This window comes from Numida meleagris, chromosome 1 (assembly GCF_002078875.1).
Source record: "Numida meleagris isolate 19003 breed g44 Domestic line chromosome 1, NumMel1.0, whole genome shotgun sequence".
NCBI lineage: Eukaryota > Metazoa > Chordata > Aves > Galliformes > Numididae > Numida > Numida meleagris.
In genome coordinates, this window is record NC_034409.1 from 3,168,081 (window position 1) to 3,187,238 (window position 19,158).

Consider the following 19,158-nt stretch of genomic DNA (forward strand, 5'->3'; position numbering starts at 1 on the left):
TGTGTCCTTCAGCCATTGGCTGCAGGTGGAAAACTCCCCTGTTGAGCTTTGCATGAAGGAGATTGATGCTCCTTGGATACAGGAGGTCATTGCACTGCCACAAATCTTACTTCAAAGAAGCAAGGCCATCACAGGATAGCTCCACTCTGATGGCACAGAGGAGGTTTGAGAAGGGCAGGAACATGTCTCTGAGCTTCAGAGCATCCGCTTGGGCTGAGACACGCAGCTTTTTTGGCTTCTGCTCCCAGCGTTTCCGCTCCAGCAACTCTGCTACAGCTTCCTGAGCAATGAGGCATTTCTGCGTGGGCTGCAATGAGCCCCCACTTCATTTTGCAGCCTGGGAAAGGTATGGAGATGGAGCCAGGCCTCTTCCAAATCCCATCAACCCCAGTGGAAAGAGGATGTTTCCAAGCTCAGTGATAAAAAAAAAATGTCAGGGAGTAGAGTGTGCCTGCATGTCTGTGTGTCTGTTTGCCTCCTTGACAACCTTGTGTGAAGGATTTTCATTTTCCACATCGGTCTTCCTGTCTGCTTTTGATTGTTTTTTCCTCTTTCCCTTCACTTCTTAGATAGCTACAGCCTGTCCGTAAGAAGAGTCATGGAGACATATGCCTAAATAGGATGTTCAGAGATGTATGCCTAAATAGGATGTGCCATGTGTATTCATGGCAGGCTGAACTGGAGCTTGGTTCACCACGCTGCCCGTGTCTGGAGGTGGCCATGCAGCTGGCTCTACCTGGAATGGACCAGTTGCATCCCCTTGGGTGGAAGATGCCACTGTCTGATCCCAATTTCACAACAATGCCCAGTCCTCAAAGGGAAATTCAGGAGATATCCAAGTGTGGCGTGAAGGACAACGTAACAAGAGTGTTTTTGAGAAAATGGGAGTGAGGAGTGCTGAGATCCTTCTGCTCCACCAATCCGTTGGCCAGCCATTAATTTGCATGACAAATGAACACATTTCTGCCTCCCAAAATGCAGCATTTGGAGAGGCCAAGGGAGCAAAGAGGAGAGAGGTTGGGGTTGCAGGGGAAGAGCAGTGTGTCCAACAGGGAGACACGCCTTCGGATGGTGATCTTTAATTTTTGTCATGCTTCCAAATGAAACAGCAGACAAGCTGAGCTGGCTGAAATACTTACAGAAAGAGCTGATGGGGAATTTGTTAACGAGGCATATTTCTCATCAGAAAATGCCAGTTCATCAGAACCTGAATTTCAGGGGCCTGTGTCACAATCCTGGCACAAAAGATGGCTCAGGACACAGGTGGATTTCTTGGTCAAAACCAAGGAGGTTTGTGAGTATTATTGCCTTGATTTCATGGTCACTCACATGCAAGAGCTAATCTGCACCAAACTGAAGGGTCTTATCAATAAAGCCTCACCACAGCAGAGTCAAGGAGGTTCCCTGCTGAAAACAAGCCTGGTAGTTTTAAACCAGAGTCCAACCATGCTCCTTTCCTTCCTGAGCAATGCTGTAGTGCTAATTAGACCCAAACGTCAGGTCTCATCTTTAATATTTTGAAATGCAGTGCTGTCAAGAACATTCTGCAGACGTTTTTTTTTTCTGGCAGGATTTTGGAGAGGATGGAGACCCATGTATCAGCAAATTGGATTGACAGATGAGTGTCTGAAAGTGCTCTGGCAGCAGCTGTTGGACCTTTCCTCATCTTCTCACCTAGGAAGCCAAGTTGCTCTTTGGCCTGGCTGAAAACGTTTCGCAGTGCTGATGGTGAGACTGGCAGCAAAGCAGGCAGGCAGTGCTAGCTAGAAGCAAGTGTAGTGTTTTGATCACAGAATCACAGAATTGTAAGGGATCTTGTCTCTGATTGATTGTCTGAGGATCAAGTCCAGTCCCCCTGCCAAAGCAGGTTTCCTACAGTAGGTCACACAGGAAAGTGTCCAAATAGGTCTTGAATATCTCCATGACATCTCATGATGTTGAAGATGCATCTTTGCCAGGGAGAAGAGTGATGTGAACACTAACAGCATCCTCACTATATCCCTCACCAAAATCCCAGCAGGGAGTTTGGGAGGATGATGCTGTTTGGATCCCATCTTGCCCTAAACAAAGAGTTAAAGAGCCCAAGATCCTCTACACACGCAAAATTAAAAATCCCAGCGAAGTGACCACCAGCTCTGGTAGCCCAGCTGAATTCCAGGATAAATAACTCTACGCTACGATACTCTGCCAATCTGATCACCCTCACAGTTTTAAAAGGAGGTGACAAATTTCCTGTCCCTTGCAGTGACTGTGCAATGTTCCTGCTCAGACAGGGCTGCCTTTCAGGGATAAAACTCTTCTTTTGACCAGGAGCATCCTTGCTGGCTTTGGTCCATGCTGTCCCCCGGCAATGACCACCCCTGGAGCCTCAGCCCCGGCTCTCCCTTTCACAAACACAACCCATTGCCCCTATTTTATCAGAAAAAGCTGTAAAAGGGGAGGGAAATAGGAACTTCCTAAAGCCTGGTTCATATCCCCTCCCCTTCCCCCGTTGCTGGGTCTCTGCAGCTTTCTCATCCCGCCTTGGGAGGAGCAGGAGCCGGCTGGTGCAAGGCTTTTAGCCGGGCTCAGCCCACCGGCATGGGGTGTGTCACCCACCATTTCCTAAGTTATTCTTTCGGGCTTCCTTTTCTCACTATTAATAGATTTTTAGCCAATCTGAGCCATTTCAAAAAGGTGGTCAAGGCAGGGGAGGTGTTCCTGAAATAGGAAGCGGGAAGCTGTTGGGAAGGGAATTAATTGAACCAGAGGAGCTGTGTGGAGAGGTGGTGGCTTTGGATGGACGGGACATGTCCTTTCACTTTGCATTTTGCACGGATGTGTTTCCTTTTTTTGTTTTGTGCTCCAAGTTGTGGCCTCTCCAACTAAGCTGCTTCCCTCCAAGCTTATTCAGGTTGGATAGGAGGAAAAATCTCTTCTCAGAAAGAGTGGCCAGGCACTGGAACAGGCTGCCCAGGGAGGTGGTGGAGTCACTGTCCCTGGAGGTGTTCAAGAAAAGGGCAGATGTGGCACTGAAGGACATGGCTTAGTGGGCATGAGGCTGATGAGTTGGACTTGACGATCTTGGAGGTCTTTTCTAACCTTGATGATTCTATGATTCCGTGGTCTTCCTCAGCTTGCAAAATATCATCTCCTGTGACATGGTTGTGATTGGTGCATCACTTTGTGGCATGGTTGGCAATGGTTTCCAGCAGATGAAAATTGTCACCCTCAACTGATCATGCAATGAGTTGCATTGGCACAAGCCATCACACTTTTTCCTTCATATTTTAGGTGATTGTTCTCATCCTAACCAAGCATTTCAACAGCAACCCCATCCAGAAGCATTCAGGGGTCTGGTACCCCCAGCCTCCCTTGGGGATGAGCAAGCTGATCTTCAGAGCTAGCAATAAGAGAAAGTTCTCATCCCTCCGGGGCTGTCCCCATCATGGAGACACCATATCACCAACAGAGTCATGGGATACATATCCGGAAATGAAATCATGTTTTCACAGTGTACTCATTTCCTCTAGGCCATTTGGCCACCGTGCACATGGATGCATGCGTGGAAAGTATGCACTTTCCTCCTGCAGGGAGACATCAGGTAGATTTCTATTGCCCAGCACAGAAATGCAAGGTTTTGTGTTTTGTTTTGTTTTTCAGTGGCATGTGGAAGAGGAGAGATGCAACCTCATAGCAAATAGCTGCTATGCTTTGCTAGTTTTCCTTAAAATGCAGAATTGATGGTGGTCCAAAAAAGTGAAATCAGATAATCATCCTTTCCCTGTAAAAATGCAGCCAGGAAGGTCAGGGCAGGTAGGATTTCTTCTGCCTTTTTTACAACAAAGGTGAAGGACCCTGGCTGAAACTCCAGTGAACTTTCCTTCAGGCTTTTGTATGGGACTCCGTGCTGGTAAGGGGTGTGCAAGCTCAGAGAACTTCTCCTCCATCCTCTTTCTCTCTCTTAGTATGCATTAAATCCTTTTATCTCCGGGGCTCACGGCATGAAAGGATCATTCTCTTTTCGCAGGAGGACACACTGTATCTTTTGTGAGCAATCTTCATGCTAAAGGGGCGCTGAGCATAATCCTGTCCTGTCTGTCTTTTGTTGCCGTCAGCCCGTGGTTGCAGAGGTTTTCTCTCCTCTGTTTCAATCAAATCCTATTCATTTCTTCTGTTGAGGACAGTCATCAGCCAACACTGGCCACTAGCCCAGGCAAACAGGGGCTTATTACCAGTTATTAACCCCTGGTCCAACACAGAAATTTGGAACGAGCAAGGAGGAAGAAGTAAAAATAGTGCTCAGAAGTCTGAAAGAGATACAAGGCGTGTGGAAGGAAAACAGTGCCTCATGGACTTGCACACTCTTGCTGCTTGTTGTGTGTTTATTTCTACCTGGGGATTAATATTTGCTAGGCTTCTGAAAAACAAGAGCCAGAAGTTTGCATGAGCCAGGCTTTCTGCTAGCAGTGGACCTGTAAGACACAAAAATGTGATTTGTTTCTCCCCAAATACATTTTTCCCTGTGCTGCAGTGAGGCAGAGTCCGTGGGCAAACGGCAGGCATTAAACCCAGAGCAGTAAAACTGCAGGAAGCTCTGTGGCCCAAGAACCACAGCAGCATCTGGCACCATGTGCAACAGCAGAGAGAAAACAATTTAATTTAATGCAGCGGGAGAGCAAAGGTAAATTTCGCTGACAGATGAGGGCCCAAAAATCTGTAGGACAGATGTGGGGATATTTCAGGGGTGGGTCAGGCTGCATAGTATCTTCTCTGAAACAGTGGTGAGGCACTGGAACAGGCTGCCCAGGGAGATGGTGGAGTCCCCATCCCTGGAGGTGTTCAAGAAACGTGTAGACATGGCACTGGGGGAGATGGTCAGTGGGCAATATTGGTTGGCCTAGATGATCTTAGAGGTCTTTTCCAACCTTAATGATTCTGTGATTCTTTGACAATAGGGGTGTCAGTCCTCCATGGAAGGAGGGTCTCACTCATCTGTAGCTGTGGAAGAAATGGCAGCAGCCCAGCTGAGCTAGTGTGGAGGTCAGTAAGGAAAAGGCACTTTCAGGTCAAGTTTCGGATGGGAGATCTTTCACAGAGGGATTTCCAGTGATCCCATCCAGCTTATAACAGCAAGCGTGGGTTTGTAGGAAGAGAGCAGTGTGATGAATTATTTTCTGTCTTATCACTTGCGTTGCCATTTGCCAAAAGGATGCAGCTCGTTAGCCACCAAAGGAGAGTGGTTTTCCCCTGTTTTCTTCTAAAAGTGTTCAAAGCACAGCTACAGCATCCTGGGTGAGGATGGAGAAGTTCTGGGGCAGATCTTGTGGTTCATGGGATAGATCCATTTTGGCTCTAACTGGATGCCTGGTCTCCAGCTTAGAATCATAGAATCACAAGGGTTGGAAAAGACCTCTAAGATCATCTAGCCCAACCATCAACCCATTCCCACCACGCACACTAACCGTGTCCGTCAGTGCCACATCTTCACACCTCTTGAACACCTCCAGGAACGGTGGCTCCATGACTTCCCTGTGCAGCCTGTTCCAATGCTTCACCATTCCTTCTGAGAATATATTTTTCCAAATACCCAACCGGCACTAATGTTTTGCTTCTTTTCCTCTTTTTCTCCTAAAGACATTGGTCAGTCTAAAGGGGAATATGACTTCTCTCCGTAAATGATCTTTAACTGCAGATGTAGTGGGAATATTTCCTCAGAAGCCCAGGTTTTCCTGAAATAATTCACACCGCTGGTTTGCTCGGCTCACATCATAATGGTGTTTTCAGAATGGCTGCTCCTGGTGGCTTGACTTGACAGGGTCGGTTCACATTAGATTTTCCCAGTGGTATGAATCTCAAAAACCTGAGCTTCCATCAGATCTTGGAAGAATAACCAGTGCCAATAAACAGGCCGTGGAAGAGAAAATGCCTTGTCACCGTGCCAACACAGAGAAATGAAGCAGGTCTCTGGGGATGGAGAGCAGCATCAAACCTTGGAAGTTTCCTGCTTTGGGCAATTAGAAACAATATACAAGGAGGGGCATGGGGAAAAAAATAGCCCTCTTTTGTGCTGTTGTCAAATGGAAGAAACGCCCCAGAGTCGGTTGGTCTCTTTACTGCAGACAGATGCACTGGTGAAGGGACTCAGTGGAATCTGCATTTTCTGAAAGGTGGAAAATTAGTCGAGACTTTCCTGGGGTGAAACTGAGCAAGTGCCCAGAAATGACAGTTCCATGTGCAGTGTGGGAAGATTATCTCTGTAGCAATTGATGGGGCTCCTGCTGTGATCACAAACAGAAAAAGAGACCCAGGTTTCATATCCAGTCTCATAGTGAATATACCATGCTTCATCATTGCAGGATGTTGCTCCTGTTGGAGAGTCGTCTTTTGTTAGGCAAGCTGTCCTTCAGAGTGCGCCCCTCACTCAGGAACACCTTCATAATTTAAGAATTTAAATTATTCTTCAGAAATTAACTGCAGGTCTCATTCAGTGTCATAGACAGCCCTCTTTGCATGGAGAAGGAGTTTTGTACCCACCAAGATAATGTCAGCTCTCAGTAAAGCTCTTCACATATTCGTGTATTTGTATGTGAATTACAGAGGCTTTTTCTAACAGTAAAAAAAAAAGATAAACTAAGCAAACAAATAGTCGTAATTTGGTGATATATTTGCAATGGACAGCTGCTGTGAACATCCTTGAAACTAAAATTATGCAGTTCTCCAAGTAAATGCATTTTGTGTTTATCTGCAAGATCTATCTAGTGTTGACCCACTCTTTCAGAGCGAGTATAATAAATATGTTTCCCATAGATCACCTAGCTCTTCCTTCTCGTCCTCTGCTGTTTTCCACTGGATGCATTGATATCAGAATGTGGCACTCAGTGAGAAGTTAGAAGGCATGAGACAAGCCCCAGGTTAATGACTCATGGTTTCTGGTCAGCATTTGTTTCTGCAAATACCTGTTTTTGGGTGGAAACCAAAGGAAGTGTCCCTAATTCAGAGTTTATCTTGGCCTTTCTGCTTCTCCCTAGGTGTCAGCTCTGAGGATAATGATTCTTCTGCAGGTCAGGTCATACAAACACCAGAAGAAAGTAAGCAGACCAGCAGTTCTGCAGTCACCACTGGCAAGGTGACAGTGGCCAGCCCTGCAAGCACAACAAAAGAAACATCTCCCATCACTGTGATGTCCACCACAACTCAAGGGACAGACACTACAAGCAAACCACATGGCTCTGCAGCATCACCCATCTCACTATCATCAGTCACCACCACCCAAGAGATCAGCACTGCAAGCTCACAGGGAATCCCATCAATCACTCCTGCATCGACACACACCTCAGCTCAAAGCACCAAGACCACAGACAGAGCAGATGGCCCATCACATGTCCCAGGGACGTCAACCAGTGCACCTCAGAATGTCAGCTCTTCAGCTAGCCCCAGCGTCCCAGCATCCACCTCTGCTGCCACCACCAGTGCCACACAGCAGCAGACCAGCACTCCAGGCAGCACAAGAAGCTTTGTCACCGCAGCTCGTGCAAATTCTACTTCCGCTCAAGTGACCAGCACTTCATCCGCCTCAGGAGGCTTAGTGCCTGCTGTCACAACATCTCCACACATAGCAGATGATGGAGGCTCTCCTTTGGACCAGGGGAACAGCATTGTGTCAAGCTCTGGAGTCCCAACGCGCAGCCTTCAACCTGAGGTCAAGGGCCACAGCGTCTCTCCTTCCACATCTGTCACCAGCCACTCTCACCCTTCTCCCATTTCTCCAGTCCAGAATTTTGAATGTGCTACCACTCATAGTGGATCCGTGTCCTCTACCAGCAGAAACACATCTCTGACTTCACCATCCAGCAGCACAAAGAAGGCCTCAGTCGCAACCACCATGACAACTCCTAAAGCAGGTATCAGAAGATTAAAACCGTGCTTTCTTGGGTTGGGGAGCCCTTTGGTGGTCTTTTCCTTTGGGTGCCCCATGCATCTCCCTGTCATTATGGGTTACTAACACCTTGTCCCAGTTTAGGACTGTCCAGCATAGCTGTTTTCGTGACCACCAGTTGTTTATGTCCCTGTTGTCATCAGTGGAGATCAAGCCAGTGAAATTCAAGGCATGGATCATCTGATGAAACACTTTCAGATGGAGTGAGCTGTGCCTCAGCCACAGCTGACTGCAGTGACTCGATCTCCAGTGACTGCAAAAGGGAGCGATGGATTCAGAAGTAGAGTTAGACATTGTAGAGTTGACAGCACCCCAAATGCTGAATGCAGAAGATCCCTAATGCAGCTGAAAGCTTAGTGGGCATGCACAGAAAATGAGTTTTAGATGACTAAGGAGATTTTATGGTTAAACTCTGAGTCTATAACCCTTAAGAACTCTGAGCAGTTGGTAGGATATTCATCACTGCTGCAGGGGTTTTGGCTGCTGGCTTCTGTCTAAGCATTATTAACAGTGTCTGTGTGGTGTTTTGGATCAGGCTGAACACCACTAACATGCTTTTTCTATACCTCTGGAGCTTTATGGAGTTGTGTTAGTCCACAACTGTCGTGGCAAGACACATTCCAAACTTCCCTTTGGTATTTTGTCTTGTAGCATTTACAGGGGGGCAATCCCACTGTGGTAACTTGAAGGCTTCATGAAGCTTTTCAGACTTATCTGGCTGCACACAGAAGCTTGTGATGGCACCGAAACCCTTCATTATCCTCCTGTGCAGAACATATATTTGACCCAATTTCCTTTTTACCTGCTAAACACTCAAAAAACCATCTCCCTCAGCCTTCCAGCTCCTCCTTGCTGCCAGCATCACCAAATGAGTCATGGCCTTAAAGCAATGCCTTCTCCTTTGACTTTATCCAAGCCATGTTTCAAGCGTTTTAGCAGGCAAGGATAGGTGAAATTACTGTCTTCATACAGTATGTATCAGGTTGGGTATGAGGAAAAATTTCTTCTCAGAAAGAGTGATGAGGCATTGGAACAGGCTGCCCAGGTTGGAGGTGGAGTCACCATCCCTGGAGGTGCTCAGAAAACGTGGAGATGTGGCACTGAGGGGCATGGATTAGTGAGCATGGCGAGGATGGGCTGGTGGTTGCTCTTCATGACCTTAGTGGTCCTTCCAACCTTAATAATTCTGTGATTCCATGATTCTTTGATTCTTTCCTCTCATGCTCCACAGGACGTTTCTGCATTAAAGCGTGAACTATGAAATGATATTGATTCAAATTTGGCCTCAAACACCGAGCGTGAAAAGGTTAAGAAATCTTTGCATTCCACGAGCAGGTGGGAGAATGCATCACAAATACACATTCTTGAAATCAATCCACTCCCGGAGCCTCCAGAAAGTGTGCGGAGAGAAAAGCATCCCTCATCTTTGCTGTAGTAAAGAGAGGACTCCCTAAAACAAAGAGGCTGTAAACAGGATGTAGCATTTTAATTCTCTTTGTCACCATTTAAGGATCAGTTAAGAACAGAAGGATGCAAATCCTTAAAGGGATCTGGGAAGGTAGGAGGCTGCTGTCTCCTTGCACTGTTTCCATTGCACAAGAAATCATAAGATGCTGCAGCGGTCAAGAGCATTACATACTGAACTCTCTTAGCTGGGTTCAGCCTCTCACAAATGGAGCTGTGTCAGCTGTATCCTTTCTACTGTCTCATTGACTGTCTGCTTTTTTTTTTTTTTTCTTTTTTGCTGTGTATTGGAGACCCAGCATACACAAGCCAAGGAGACAGATCTGTGACACACAAACCTGGACTTACTGCTCAGAGCCCCACCAGTGCACTGCCACCAACATCGACCCCGCAAGACCAGATAGAGAGCAAGAGACCTGACCAGCCGCACCTGAATATTTCTCTCCAAAATAAGGTGATGTGACCTACGGAAAGGTGGGCACTTTGTGGTGTCCAAAACATAGCTAAAAAGGGCACTGAGTCTTCCTGAATGGCCTCTGTTGAGTTGGGAGCACGATCGGGCTGTTCCCTGGAGAGCAGTGGTGAGGCATGTCTGTGCAGATAGTGTTTTTTGGGTGGGATCTTATAGCAGAGAGCTGCATTTTTTCCCCTAATCACACTAATTTTTAGCTGGAATCGCATGTGGATGTAGAACTGCAGCTCGTCTCACTGTATGTGCCTGTTTCAGAGGGAAAGCTATCTTAGGAAAACAGAAGGTAGCAAAATAAGAGTGGGTGAAGCCCTCTTTCACGAGCTTTCCAGAGACATGGAAGGTGGAGGTGAAAGGAGCTCTGGGGGCTGAATAGGGAAGAACTGAAATTTGGGAAGAGAAGTGGAAGTGTAATGGAGAGCAGGACTTGCCTTGGGGTGGACTTGGACACGACAAGAGGGCAAAGATTGTAATTCAGCATGAACCCTGCGTGGATGATAAAAGCAGAAAATGGCTTGGGAAGGGCAGGGTAGTCTAAAAATGCAAGCCAGAAAAGAAAAGATCCCAGTGCTAGGGAGGAGGGAAAGGGATCCTGTTCCTAAATGTTTGTTATCTGTAGGGTGGAACTGCATCGTGGCTCACTCTCATGGATCTTCCTCCTTCCTGCGCTCATTCCCACTTTGTACTGCAAATCCTAAACCTGCTCTGGGAAGCGTATTAACAAATATACTCCAGGCAACCCTTTGAGTTATCCAGGAGAAATCTTATCACACAGAAACGGTTGAGTGGAGGGCTGCAGGGCTTGACTTATCTCAATAAAGCAGATCAGAGCTTTGGTTGAGTTGTCTCATGGTTGCATCGGTGGCTGACTGCCCTTCAACCTACAGCAATGATCTGACAGTTGCTTCTCTTCTGTCCTTCCAGGTCATTTGTGAAGACCAGCCACAGGAGATGTGGCCCATCATAAATCTGAAAGAAGCTAAAACTTGTGTAAGTATGGGTTCCTTTTGGGTTTTTCTGTAGGACAAGCAGCTGGGGCTGCTGACAGAGATCAGCACTCTAAGTGTGTGAGCCTACTGAGATCACACTAATTTCCTCAAAATATGCAAACACTTTGGGGATGTATAATGGTAAATGTAAACCCACATCCAGCAGTATCTCCTAGTGGATGATGTAGCTGAAGAAGGAGATGTCCACGCAGTCTTCTTCAGGGGGAGGGACTCACTCATCCAGGTCTCAGAAAAGAGCAGTGAGAAGTTCTAGAAGGTGAAACCATCTCTCTTCAAAAGTTAGTGGGGAAACTCTGCCTTTGACTTCAGAGGGGCCAGAAGTTCATCCCAAACCCCAAAACATTTGAGGGTGGCTTGAGCTACAGAGCGACCAGGAAGCACAGCAGCCAGGAGTCTGTGGCTTGATTTGCTCTTTGATACTCAATCAGCTCTCAGAAAACCCTAAAGTAATCAAAAAGCTCCTTTTATTTGTTTCAAACCCTCTGTGGGATCAGTGAGTGGTTAACTGTAGTTCCAAGGTGAGGGAAAGGCAAACCCAACCCAAGAGCATACACCAAGACCCATTATCCTGGAGGCTGTCCACACTCACTGCTGGCTTTTCTGATGGATGTCCACCTGCAAAAATATTCTTGTGGGAACAACAGGTTTCCTGTAATAGATGGGATTAGATGGAATGATTAGATGGCATTTTTAAGTAGGCTGAAGTTTTAGCTTTATGGTAAAGAGCAAGAGCAAATGCCAGATCTTGACTTCTCAGAAAGAGTGCTGAGGCTTTGGAACAGGCTGCCCAGGGAGGTGGTGGAATCACTGTCCCTGGAGGTGTTCAAGAAGAGGGCACTGAGGGACATGGTCAGTGTGCATGGTGGGGATGGGGTGACAGCTGGACTAGATGATCTTAGTGGTCTTTCCAACCATCATGATTCTGTGGGGATGCACCAGTAAGCTATGGGGCTAGTGGACATCACAGCTTGGCATTCTCCATGCTGGCTGGCTCGCCAGCAAGTCTGCCGCATTGCTTTCCATAGGTTCCTCTGGGTGTCATAACCAACAGAAGGTAGTGCTAAATTTTAATGGCATCTTGAAACAGCTGCAGAAGGACTGCAAGGGTGCATCCTCCCATAGCATCCTTCTCTGCTGCCAAAACACCTCCCACCCGCTCACTTCCCATTCGGCAAATTCCTGAAAGCTGCGCTACATTTTGTGCCTCCCAAGCTGAGCAGATATCAGAAATGGCACTATCAGGCTTCCCTGCTTTGTAGGCCCAGTAAACAAGTCTGTAGCCAAAGCCTGACAGCAAAGTGAAAGAATCCTTTGCATTTTGCAGCCCGTGGGAAAACAGGAAAATGTGCGCTATAAGGAGAAGTGTTCCAGAAATGGCTCAAATCCTGCTCTGTAAGATCGAGCTAGGACGGGGAGTGCATTGTGCTGGAAGCCCGGCTCCACGGGGAGCTGGGCAAAGCGTGGTGAGGCAGGGGTAGGGGAGGTGCCCATGTCACACCTGGCAGAGGAGGGGGCATTGCAGACCTCCCCTGTGCCCCTGGGGCATCAGCACTGGGGCAGGGACCATGGGAAAAGGTCGGGACTGAACCTGGGAATCACAGCGCCGCAGTTTCTCCAGCTGCTGCAAATTCAGAATTAATTCAAAGTAATCATAGCATGTCCCAAGTTGGAAGAGACCCACCCCGACCATTGAGTCCAACTCCTGGCTCCGCACAGCAGCACCCAAAATCCAAACCCTGTGTCTGAAAGCATTGTCCAAACGCTCCTTGAGCTCCGGCAGCTCGGAACCGTGCCCACTGCCCTGGGGAGCAGAGGCACAGTTGGTAACGTGCAGTGGAACAGAAGGTCTTTTACGGGTTGGTTGCTTCCCAGCATCCTTACTCTTCAGGTGATGCTTTTAACCAGTGCTGAACATTCTGGTCCAAGTTATTGGACCTGTTCTCCTTTCTCCTTCCTTTGATGACAGCAGGATTTTAATGAGTTTCTTAATGAGGCTCATTAGCTCCATGCCTCGCGTTACATAGGTGATACTCCCAAGGTTCAGCTCCTGTGTATCATAGAATCATGGAATCGTTTGAGTTGGAAGGGACCCTTAAAGGTCATCTAGTCCAAATCCTCTGCAGTGAACAGGGACATCTACTGCTCAATCAGGTGCTCAGAGCCTGCTCCAGCCTGACCCTGAATGTCTCCAGGGATGGGACATTCACCACCTCTCTGAGCAACCTGTTCCAGTGCTTCACTGCCCTTATTCTAAAAAAAAAGTCTGCAGCTGGGTTTTCGTTGTCTGCTTGGGGTACCCTGTTCCTCATCTCAATCCCAAAATGCATTAGATGGAGTTGGAGGTGACAGTGTTGGAGGTGACCTGGAGAGGGTGATCAGCTCCAGCTGAGCCATACAACCCTACGGCAACCTCGCAGGGAGGTCACAGACTCCTCCATCACATTCCCAAGCTGGGATGTGCCCAGCGAGTGGATTTGGAGCATGCTGGGGACACAAAAGCCACTGCGAGGCCTCCCACAGTCTATCTTCTACCTCCGGGCTGGGGACAACAGGACAGTCCCCAAGCCATTGAGGCTCCAAGCGAGGTCATGCCCCAGCTGGCGGGACAGATTTGTTGGCTCAAATCCTGTTACCTCACTCAGGGATGTTGGTTTTAGGTCCCTGCCAGTGTGGGAACCGGATCTGCACCGCTCGGCAGCGCCTCTCAACTCTGGCCAAGGAATGTGAGCGGCTCCAGCATGGAGAGAGCACAGGGCTGGGGCATCCCTATGGCTGTGCCATGGCCCCCTGCCATGCTCTGAGCTGGAAAGGGCAAATCCCTCCCAGTCAGCCTACAGAGGGGTTTAACATCCAGCAGTGTGGTGCTCATCGCCCTTTGAATGCAGGAGTTTGAGCCTCCCCAACTCAGAAAAAAAGCATTGTAAATGTCTTATGTGTAGGGTGGTGGGAGGAGAGAGAGGGTGCTGAGGTGCAGGGGAAAGACAGAGAAAAGCCCTGGAGAAGGCAGCTGCAAGGGAGGCAGCAGAAATTTGTAAGGCTGGTGCCAAAGGAAAAGTGTAGGGAATGGGAAACTGCAGGATGTGCACAGCGTAGGAGCACAACCCAGCGTCCAGAGAGTCACAAAACACCGCTGCCAGAGAGCCGAGCCTTCTTCTCCCTCTCCTGCTGCCTCATCCTGCTGGGGTTCCAGCTGGGACAGCGCAGGATGGGAGAAGTTTTTTCCCCTGCAAAGCCGAAGGGCAGGTGAGGGGCAGCTGCAATTCCCAGAACGGTTGGGGTTTGCTCCTTCTGGAAGCTTGTTCCAGTGAGGTATGCACAGAGAACTGCTGCACGCAGGATGCATGCGTGAAGAATCTCTGCATGCAGCATCCCTGCACATAGGGCCTGCACGTGCAGGATATTTGCATGCAGGATCTGTGCACACAGTTTTTGCACGTGTTGGATATACGCACAGAGGATCTCTGCGTGCAGGACCTGTGCATGCAGCTCCTGTGCGTGCAGGGTGTGTCTGCACATCGGAACTATGCATGCAGTTCCTGTGTATGCAGAATCTCTCATGCAGTTTCTCTCCTTGTCAGACAGGATTTGTGCATGTAGGAGCTGTGCGTGCAGCAACAGTGCCTACAAGAGCTATGCACGCATGACCAGTGCACGCAAGAAGCCATGCATGCACACAGAAGCTATGCATGCTGTTGTGCAGCTCCTGTGCAGGATCTGTGCATGCAGGCAGCTGAGCATTTACACCTACTTAATTGAGCTCATAGTTGTTGGAGGACATTGGACAGGTGCAAAGAGCCTCAGGAGCATCCCAGTGGGGCTGTGGACTCCATCCATCCCTCCACCTCCATCCCTCCAGTGCTCCCCCAGGCTCACCCCTCCAGGGATGGTCCCATTCGTACAGAAGCAAAATCCTTTCTCTTGTCTCCATAGGCAAAACTGAATTATGGGGTATCCCTGAAGGGTTGAAATGCAGGTGCTGGGAGGGCTGCAGATGCCCTTAGGGCATCACAGCCCCATCCCGTTCCCGCTGCAGCCTCAGCCTCCACACCCCACTTCCCCTGGGGACCTGCTATTCCTGGAACACCAAAAGCTGCGGCTCTCAGATAAGGGCCCCAGTGAGGAACAGCAGCCAAGAGCTCGGCTTTTTGTAAAGAAACAACTTCTGAACTTTTCCTGTTCCCTGGGAAGGCCGGCAGCAGGCGGATAGGGAGGGGGATGGCCACAGCATCCTATGTTGGGATCTCAAGTAGTGCCACAGGGGGTGATTTAGATTGAACATTAGGAAGAATTTTTCTTCATGGAGAGTGCTCAAGCACTGGAATGGGTTTGCCCAGGAAAGTGGTGGTGTCCCCATTCTTGGAGGTATTTAAGACATGTAGATGTGGCACTAAAGGACATGATATCGTCATAGGACTCTGTTGGTCAAGTTGATAGTTGGACTTGATGGTCTTGAAGGCCTTTCCCTTCCTAAATGAAGCTACCCTGGGGAAGGGATGTGATGCTTTGGGGATGCTGGGTGTGGGCAGCAGTGCCAACCCCCTGTTGTCACCACAGGACGACTGGAACAATGCCAGCGCCAACGAGTCCTTCTTCGAGTTCTTCTGCTCAGGCAGGCGGCACGCGTTCGACAGCAAGAGGGACAGGTGCACGGTGACACTGGCCCCCTCCAGTCCCCATCGCTGGGCTGTGCACGCTGTTGTCCATCGTGAGTACGGGCCCATGTCCTGCCCAGCGGGATAGGGTGGGATGGGAGTTGGGGACATGGTTGTGATACCAGCTGGAGATCCAGTGAGGTCTGCCAGAGCTTGGGTGAGGGTCTCCTTTCCTTGGGTTGCCCCTTCTCACTGGTTTGGAAGAGACACAGTGAGCACCAAAAGGAGTTTTGTTCTTCAGTGCAGGCTTGACCCCACCAGATCCCTGTCCTGTCTGTGATAAATCAAAGCAGGGACCAGTCTTCAGGAGCAAAAACACCTCCTGAGTCGTTAAAACCCAATTTCTGGGTAAAATTCCTCCCGAGAGGAATGCAGAATGGAGTTTCTTGTCCATATCTGAGCCCTTCAGGTAAAACCAGCTCCAAACATTGCTTGAGCATGGGGTCATTAGGGAATTGAGGCACCACAGCCTTGAGCAGCTGGTTACAGCCTCTTACTGGTCCCACTTGAGAACTGCCAACCAACATGAAGTTCCCTAGGGGTGTTTGCACAGCCCAGAGCTAGGGGACAGAGGGAAAAGCCAGCTGCCTGCCCACGTGGGCTTTCATCCACTGGCTGCAGCTTCTATCCCCAAAACAACCTGCAAGGGATGGAAAGGGTCAGCTTTAAGGAAAAGGACACATGAGCTACCAGGCTGCTTGCAGCTGGGGAATGGTGTCCCACTTCCTCCATTATGGCAGTATGACTCCTTTCTTGGGTGTAGGATCAAGCCTGGACATTTCTCCTGTGGCTCCTTTGGAGAGATCTCCAGGAACAGCTTTAGTTTTCAGGGCTGTCCCCTGGCCAAAGAGGTCCCAGCTCCTTGGATGGCTTTAGAGAGCCATGAAGGCTTGTCTCCATGCCCACACAGCTCTGTCTGCCTCTTCCATTGAGCAGGAGCTGGTGCCACAACCTTTTCCCTCTCCACTTGTGTCTTCCCCCAGGCCTTCTGGACCCTGAAGCAGTCTTCGAAGAGCTGAAAGAAAAGAGGAATGAGTTACAGAAGGTAAGAAGGTCCCCAGGCAAAACATGGGGGATGTCCTCACAGAAAGGTGGAATGGGGTGGCTGTCCTTCCCATCCAGGGAGCCCTTCTTGGAGCCTGACCCACTCCTCCCTTGACAGCTTGGCATCACCAACGTCACCTACCTCAACCAGGAGATGGAGGAGGAGATCAAGGATCAGTTCAGCACGCCCCTCATTATCACCATCATCACCCTGGCTGGCTCCCTGCTGCTCGTCGCAGCCATCTACGGCTGCTGTCACCAACGTTTCTCCCAAAAGAAGAGCCAGGTATGGTGGGAGTTGGGTGGGATGAGCATCCCAAAACCTCCTTAACCCAGAGAAGATGAAGACCATCAGGTCTTCACCTCCTCTGGTGGAGATGTCCTGGCTTGCTGTGCTGGCATCACCTTTGAGAGTCACTCAAGGGGCTGCAGTACAATATCACAGTGCAATGATGCCTGAGCGCTGCAGATGCTTTAAAGGGGCAGTGGCTGCCCTTTTGGGGTGTTAACAGAGCATCAGCCACAGTGAAAATTAGGAGAATGAGGGGCTGGTGGTGCACAGGTGCAGCAATGAGCAGCAGCCATCCCTGCTGCCTCCGGGCCAGTGGAGCAACATCCTTGGGTCACGGTGTAATTTTGATGAAAAGGGCTTTCTCAACCCAAATCCTGCCTTCAAAGCCATCCATTCTTCCCCTTCACCCCTCAAAAATACCCAAAATATTTATCACAAAAATAAATGTGGCACTAAGGGATGTGGTTTAGCAATGGGACTTGGTAGGTCGGGTTGATGATCTTGAAGGTCTTTTCCAGCCTAGATGATTCTATGAAAAATGCCTTCGGGAGCCACGGAGGACATCAGAAGGGCATCAACATCACATGCTGCTGTCCTGGAGGAGCAGGCAGCAGTGTGGTGCACTTGGCCCATAGTGTTTATAGAGCAGAAAGAAATTGAGTATTTTTAGTGGCTGGGATGCACATCTTCAAGTAAAACGGAGCAGAGAAGCAGGTACGAGCACCCACTGGTCATAGAGATAGGGAGCAGAACTGAAGCAAGCCATGCAGTTTCCTTGGTACATCCACGGCCTCTTACTCCGAGCATGGGAAAAAATCTTTTTCTGACCAACTGCAGAAGTATTTTCGGAAGTCAAAAGCGTTTCTCCATTTTGCGTTTGATTTTGGATGTTTTCTTCCTCTTTTCTGTTTGTTTTCCTCCTGCTTCTTTTCAAAAATGACTTGAAAGTTTTGTTGTGTTTTGTTTTCTCTTTTTTTTTTTTTTTCCTTTTATTTTTTCTCCCTTCCCCTTTTTTAAACCCCCCTCCCACCCCCGCTGTTGTTTCACCTGGGAAATAACCAGCACTTCCACCCTGATCTCCCCGGGTTTGATGATGGACGTGCCATCCTGATCTTTAATGTGAGTTCAACGAATCGCAGGGAGCGGACGGGCGGGCGCCGCATCCGTTCCCACCCCCCACCCCCCCAGCTCTCCCCCCTCCGCGGTGGTCGGCAGCTTTTAACAGGACTAAAGCCTACTAAAGCTTGGGAGCCCCCCACCCCTTTGCTGCACGTGCCATGCCGCGGGGGGGGAGAAAGCGCTGCCCCGGCATCCCTCTGCCAGGGGGGCTGTACCAGCATCCTCCCACACCTCGAGGGCTCCAGTGACCCCTCCGCTTCTGAGCATCCCTCTGGCTCCGCCGTCTCCTCCTGCAGTGCCTGCTAGCTCCCAGCCCTGCGGTTCCGCTGCTCCATCCTTTTCCTTCTCCCCCTTCCAAGGATTTCCTCCCACACCCAGCTCCCAGCATTTGTTAGGAGCAGTAAAATAAATCAACTGTAAAGCCAGGAGGATTTTCACAAGAATGCAAACAGGGAGCCCTAGAAGAAGGGATAACATAGGAGTGCAGCTCCTCTATAAATCAGTGTGGGGTGGGGATGGGGTTGGGACTGAATGAGTCGCTGTGGTGAATGCAACGTTGGGATGAGATAGAGATGCTGCTCACGCTGGAGATGAAAAGAGTCTCTGTGGGGCTGAGGTGCAGCTTGGAATAGCATGGCTCTGAGCACCGGGTGATTCAGTGCCTGATTCACCACTCCCCAAGGATGAGGGGATGGCCCAGCCACAAGTGTGCATGGTCAGAGAGATGGGAGATGGATGGATGGATGGAAACTGGTTTCCAACAGGAGCTCCAGGACAGGGCATGGAGATGATGCTGATCTGGAATAAATGGGCCAGCAGAATCTACAAGCTGGGAGCTGCCAAGGGGCAAAGAGGAGAATAAAAATCAAGCAGTTAAAGAGAAGCAAGGGTGCAGAGGGGGAGTGGGGGACGCAGGAATAGGGATGCAGAGTTGATGCAAGCCAAGGATGCTCTGCCTTGGGTGCTGGCCTTTTCCCAGAGGGTGACATGGGGACACAACCCCATGACCAGACAACTATTAGAGAGGTTTTCTGCACATCTCTGGCTGCTCCTTCCTCCTCCCACCATCAGCAGTCTCTGTCTCCATCCAGCTCCATGCTCCCACCTTGCTGACTGCAGCCTCAAACTCAGCATGGAGTCTCTCTCTATATGTAGTTATAAACACCTACACATGCTGCAGCCTCGTCAGG

At 49.3% G+C, this 19,158-nt stretch overlaps 1 protein-coding gene across 6 annotated transcripts in view; it reads left to right on the forward strand.

Annotated features, from left to right (window-relative positions):
* Positions 1-19,158, forward strand: part of PODXL (podocalyxin like) — a 42,230-nt gene that overhangs the window by 19,484 nt on the left and 3,588 nt on the right. For 2 of the 6 annotated variants that reach the window (XM_021384304.1, XM_021384305.1), the window contains exons 2-8: positions 7,011-7,883; positions 9,676-9,836; positions 10,776-10,841; positions 15,416-15,566; positions 16,497-16,558; positions 16,676-16,843; positions 17,912-17,968. In XM_021384304.1, the coding sequence (XP_021239979.1) occupies positions 7,011-7,883; positions 9,676-9,836; positions 10,776-10,841; positions 15,416-15,566; positions 16,497-16,558; positions 16,676-16,843; positions 17,912-17,968 (1,538 nt within the window). The remainder of the gene's footprint in view (positions 1-7,010; positions 7,884-9,675; positions 9,837-10,775; positions 10,842-15,415; positions 15,567-16,496; positions 16,559-16,675; positions 16,844-17,911; positions 17,969-19,158) is intronic. The other 4 variants (XM_021384308.1, XM_021384309.1, XM_021384307.1 and 1 more) reach the window with 3 other exon arrangements.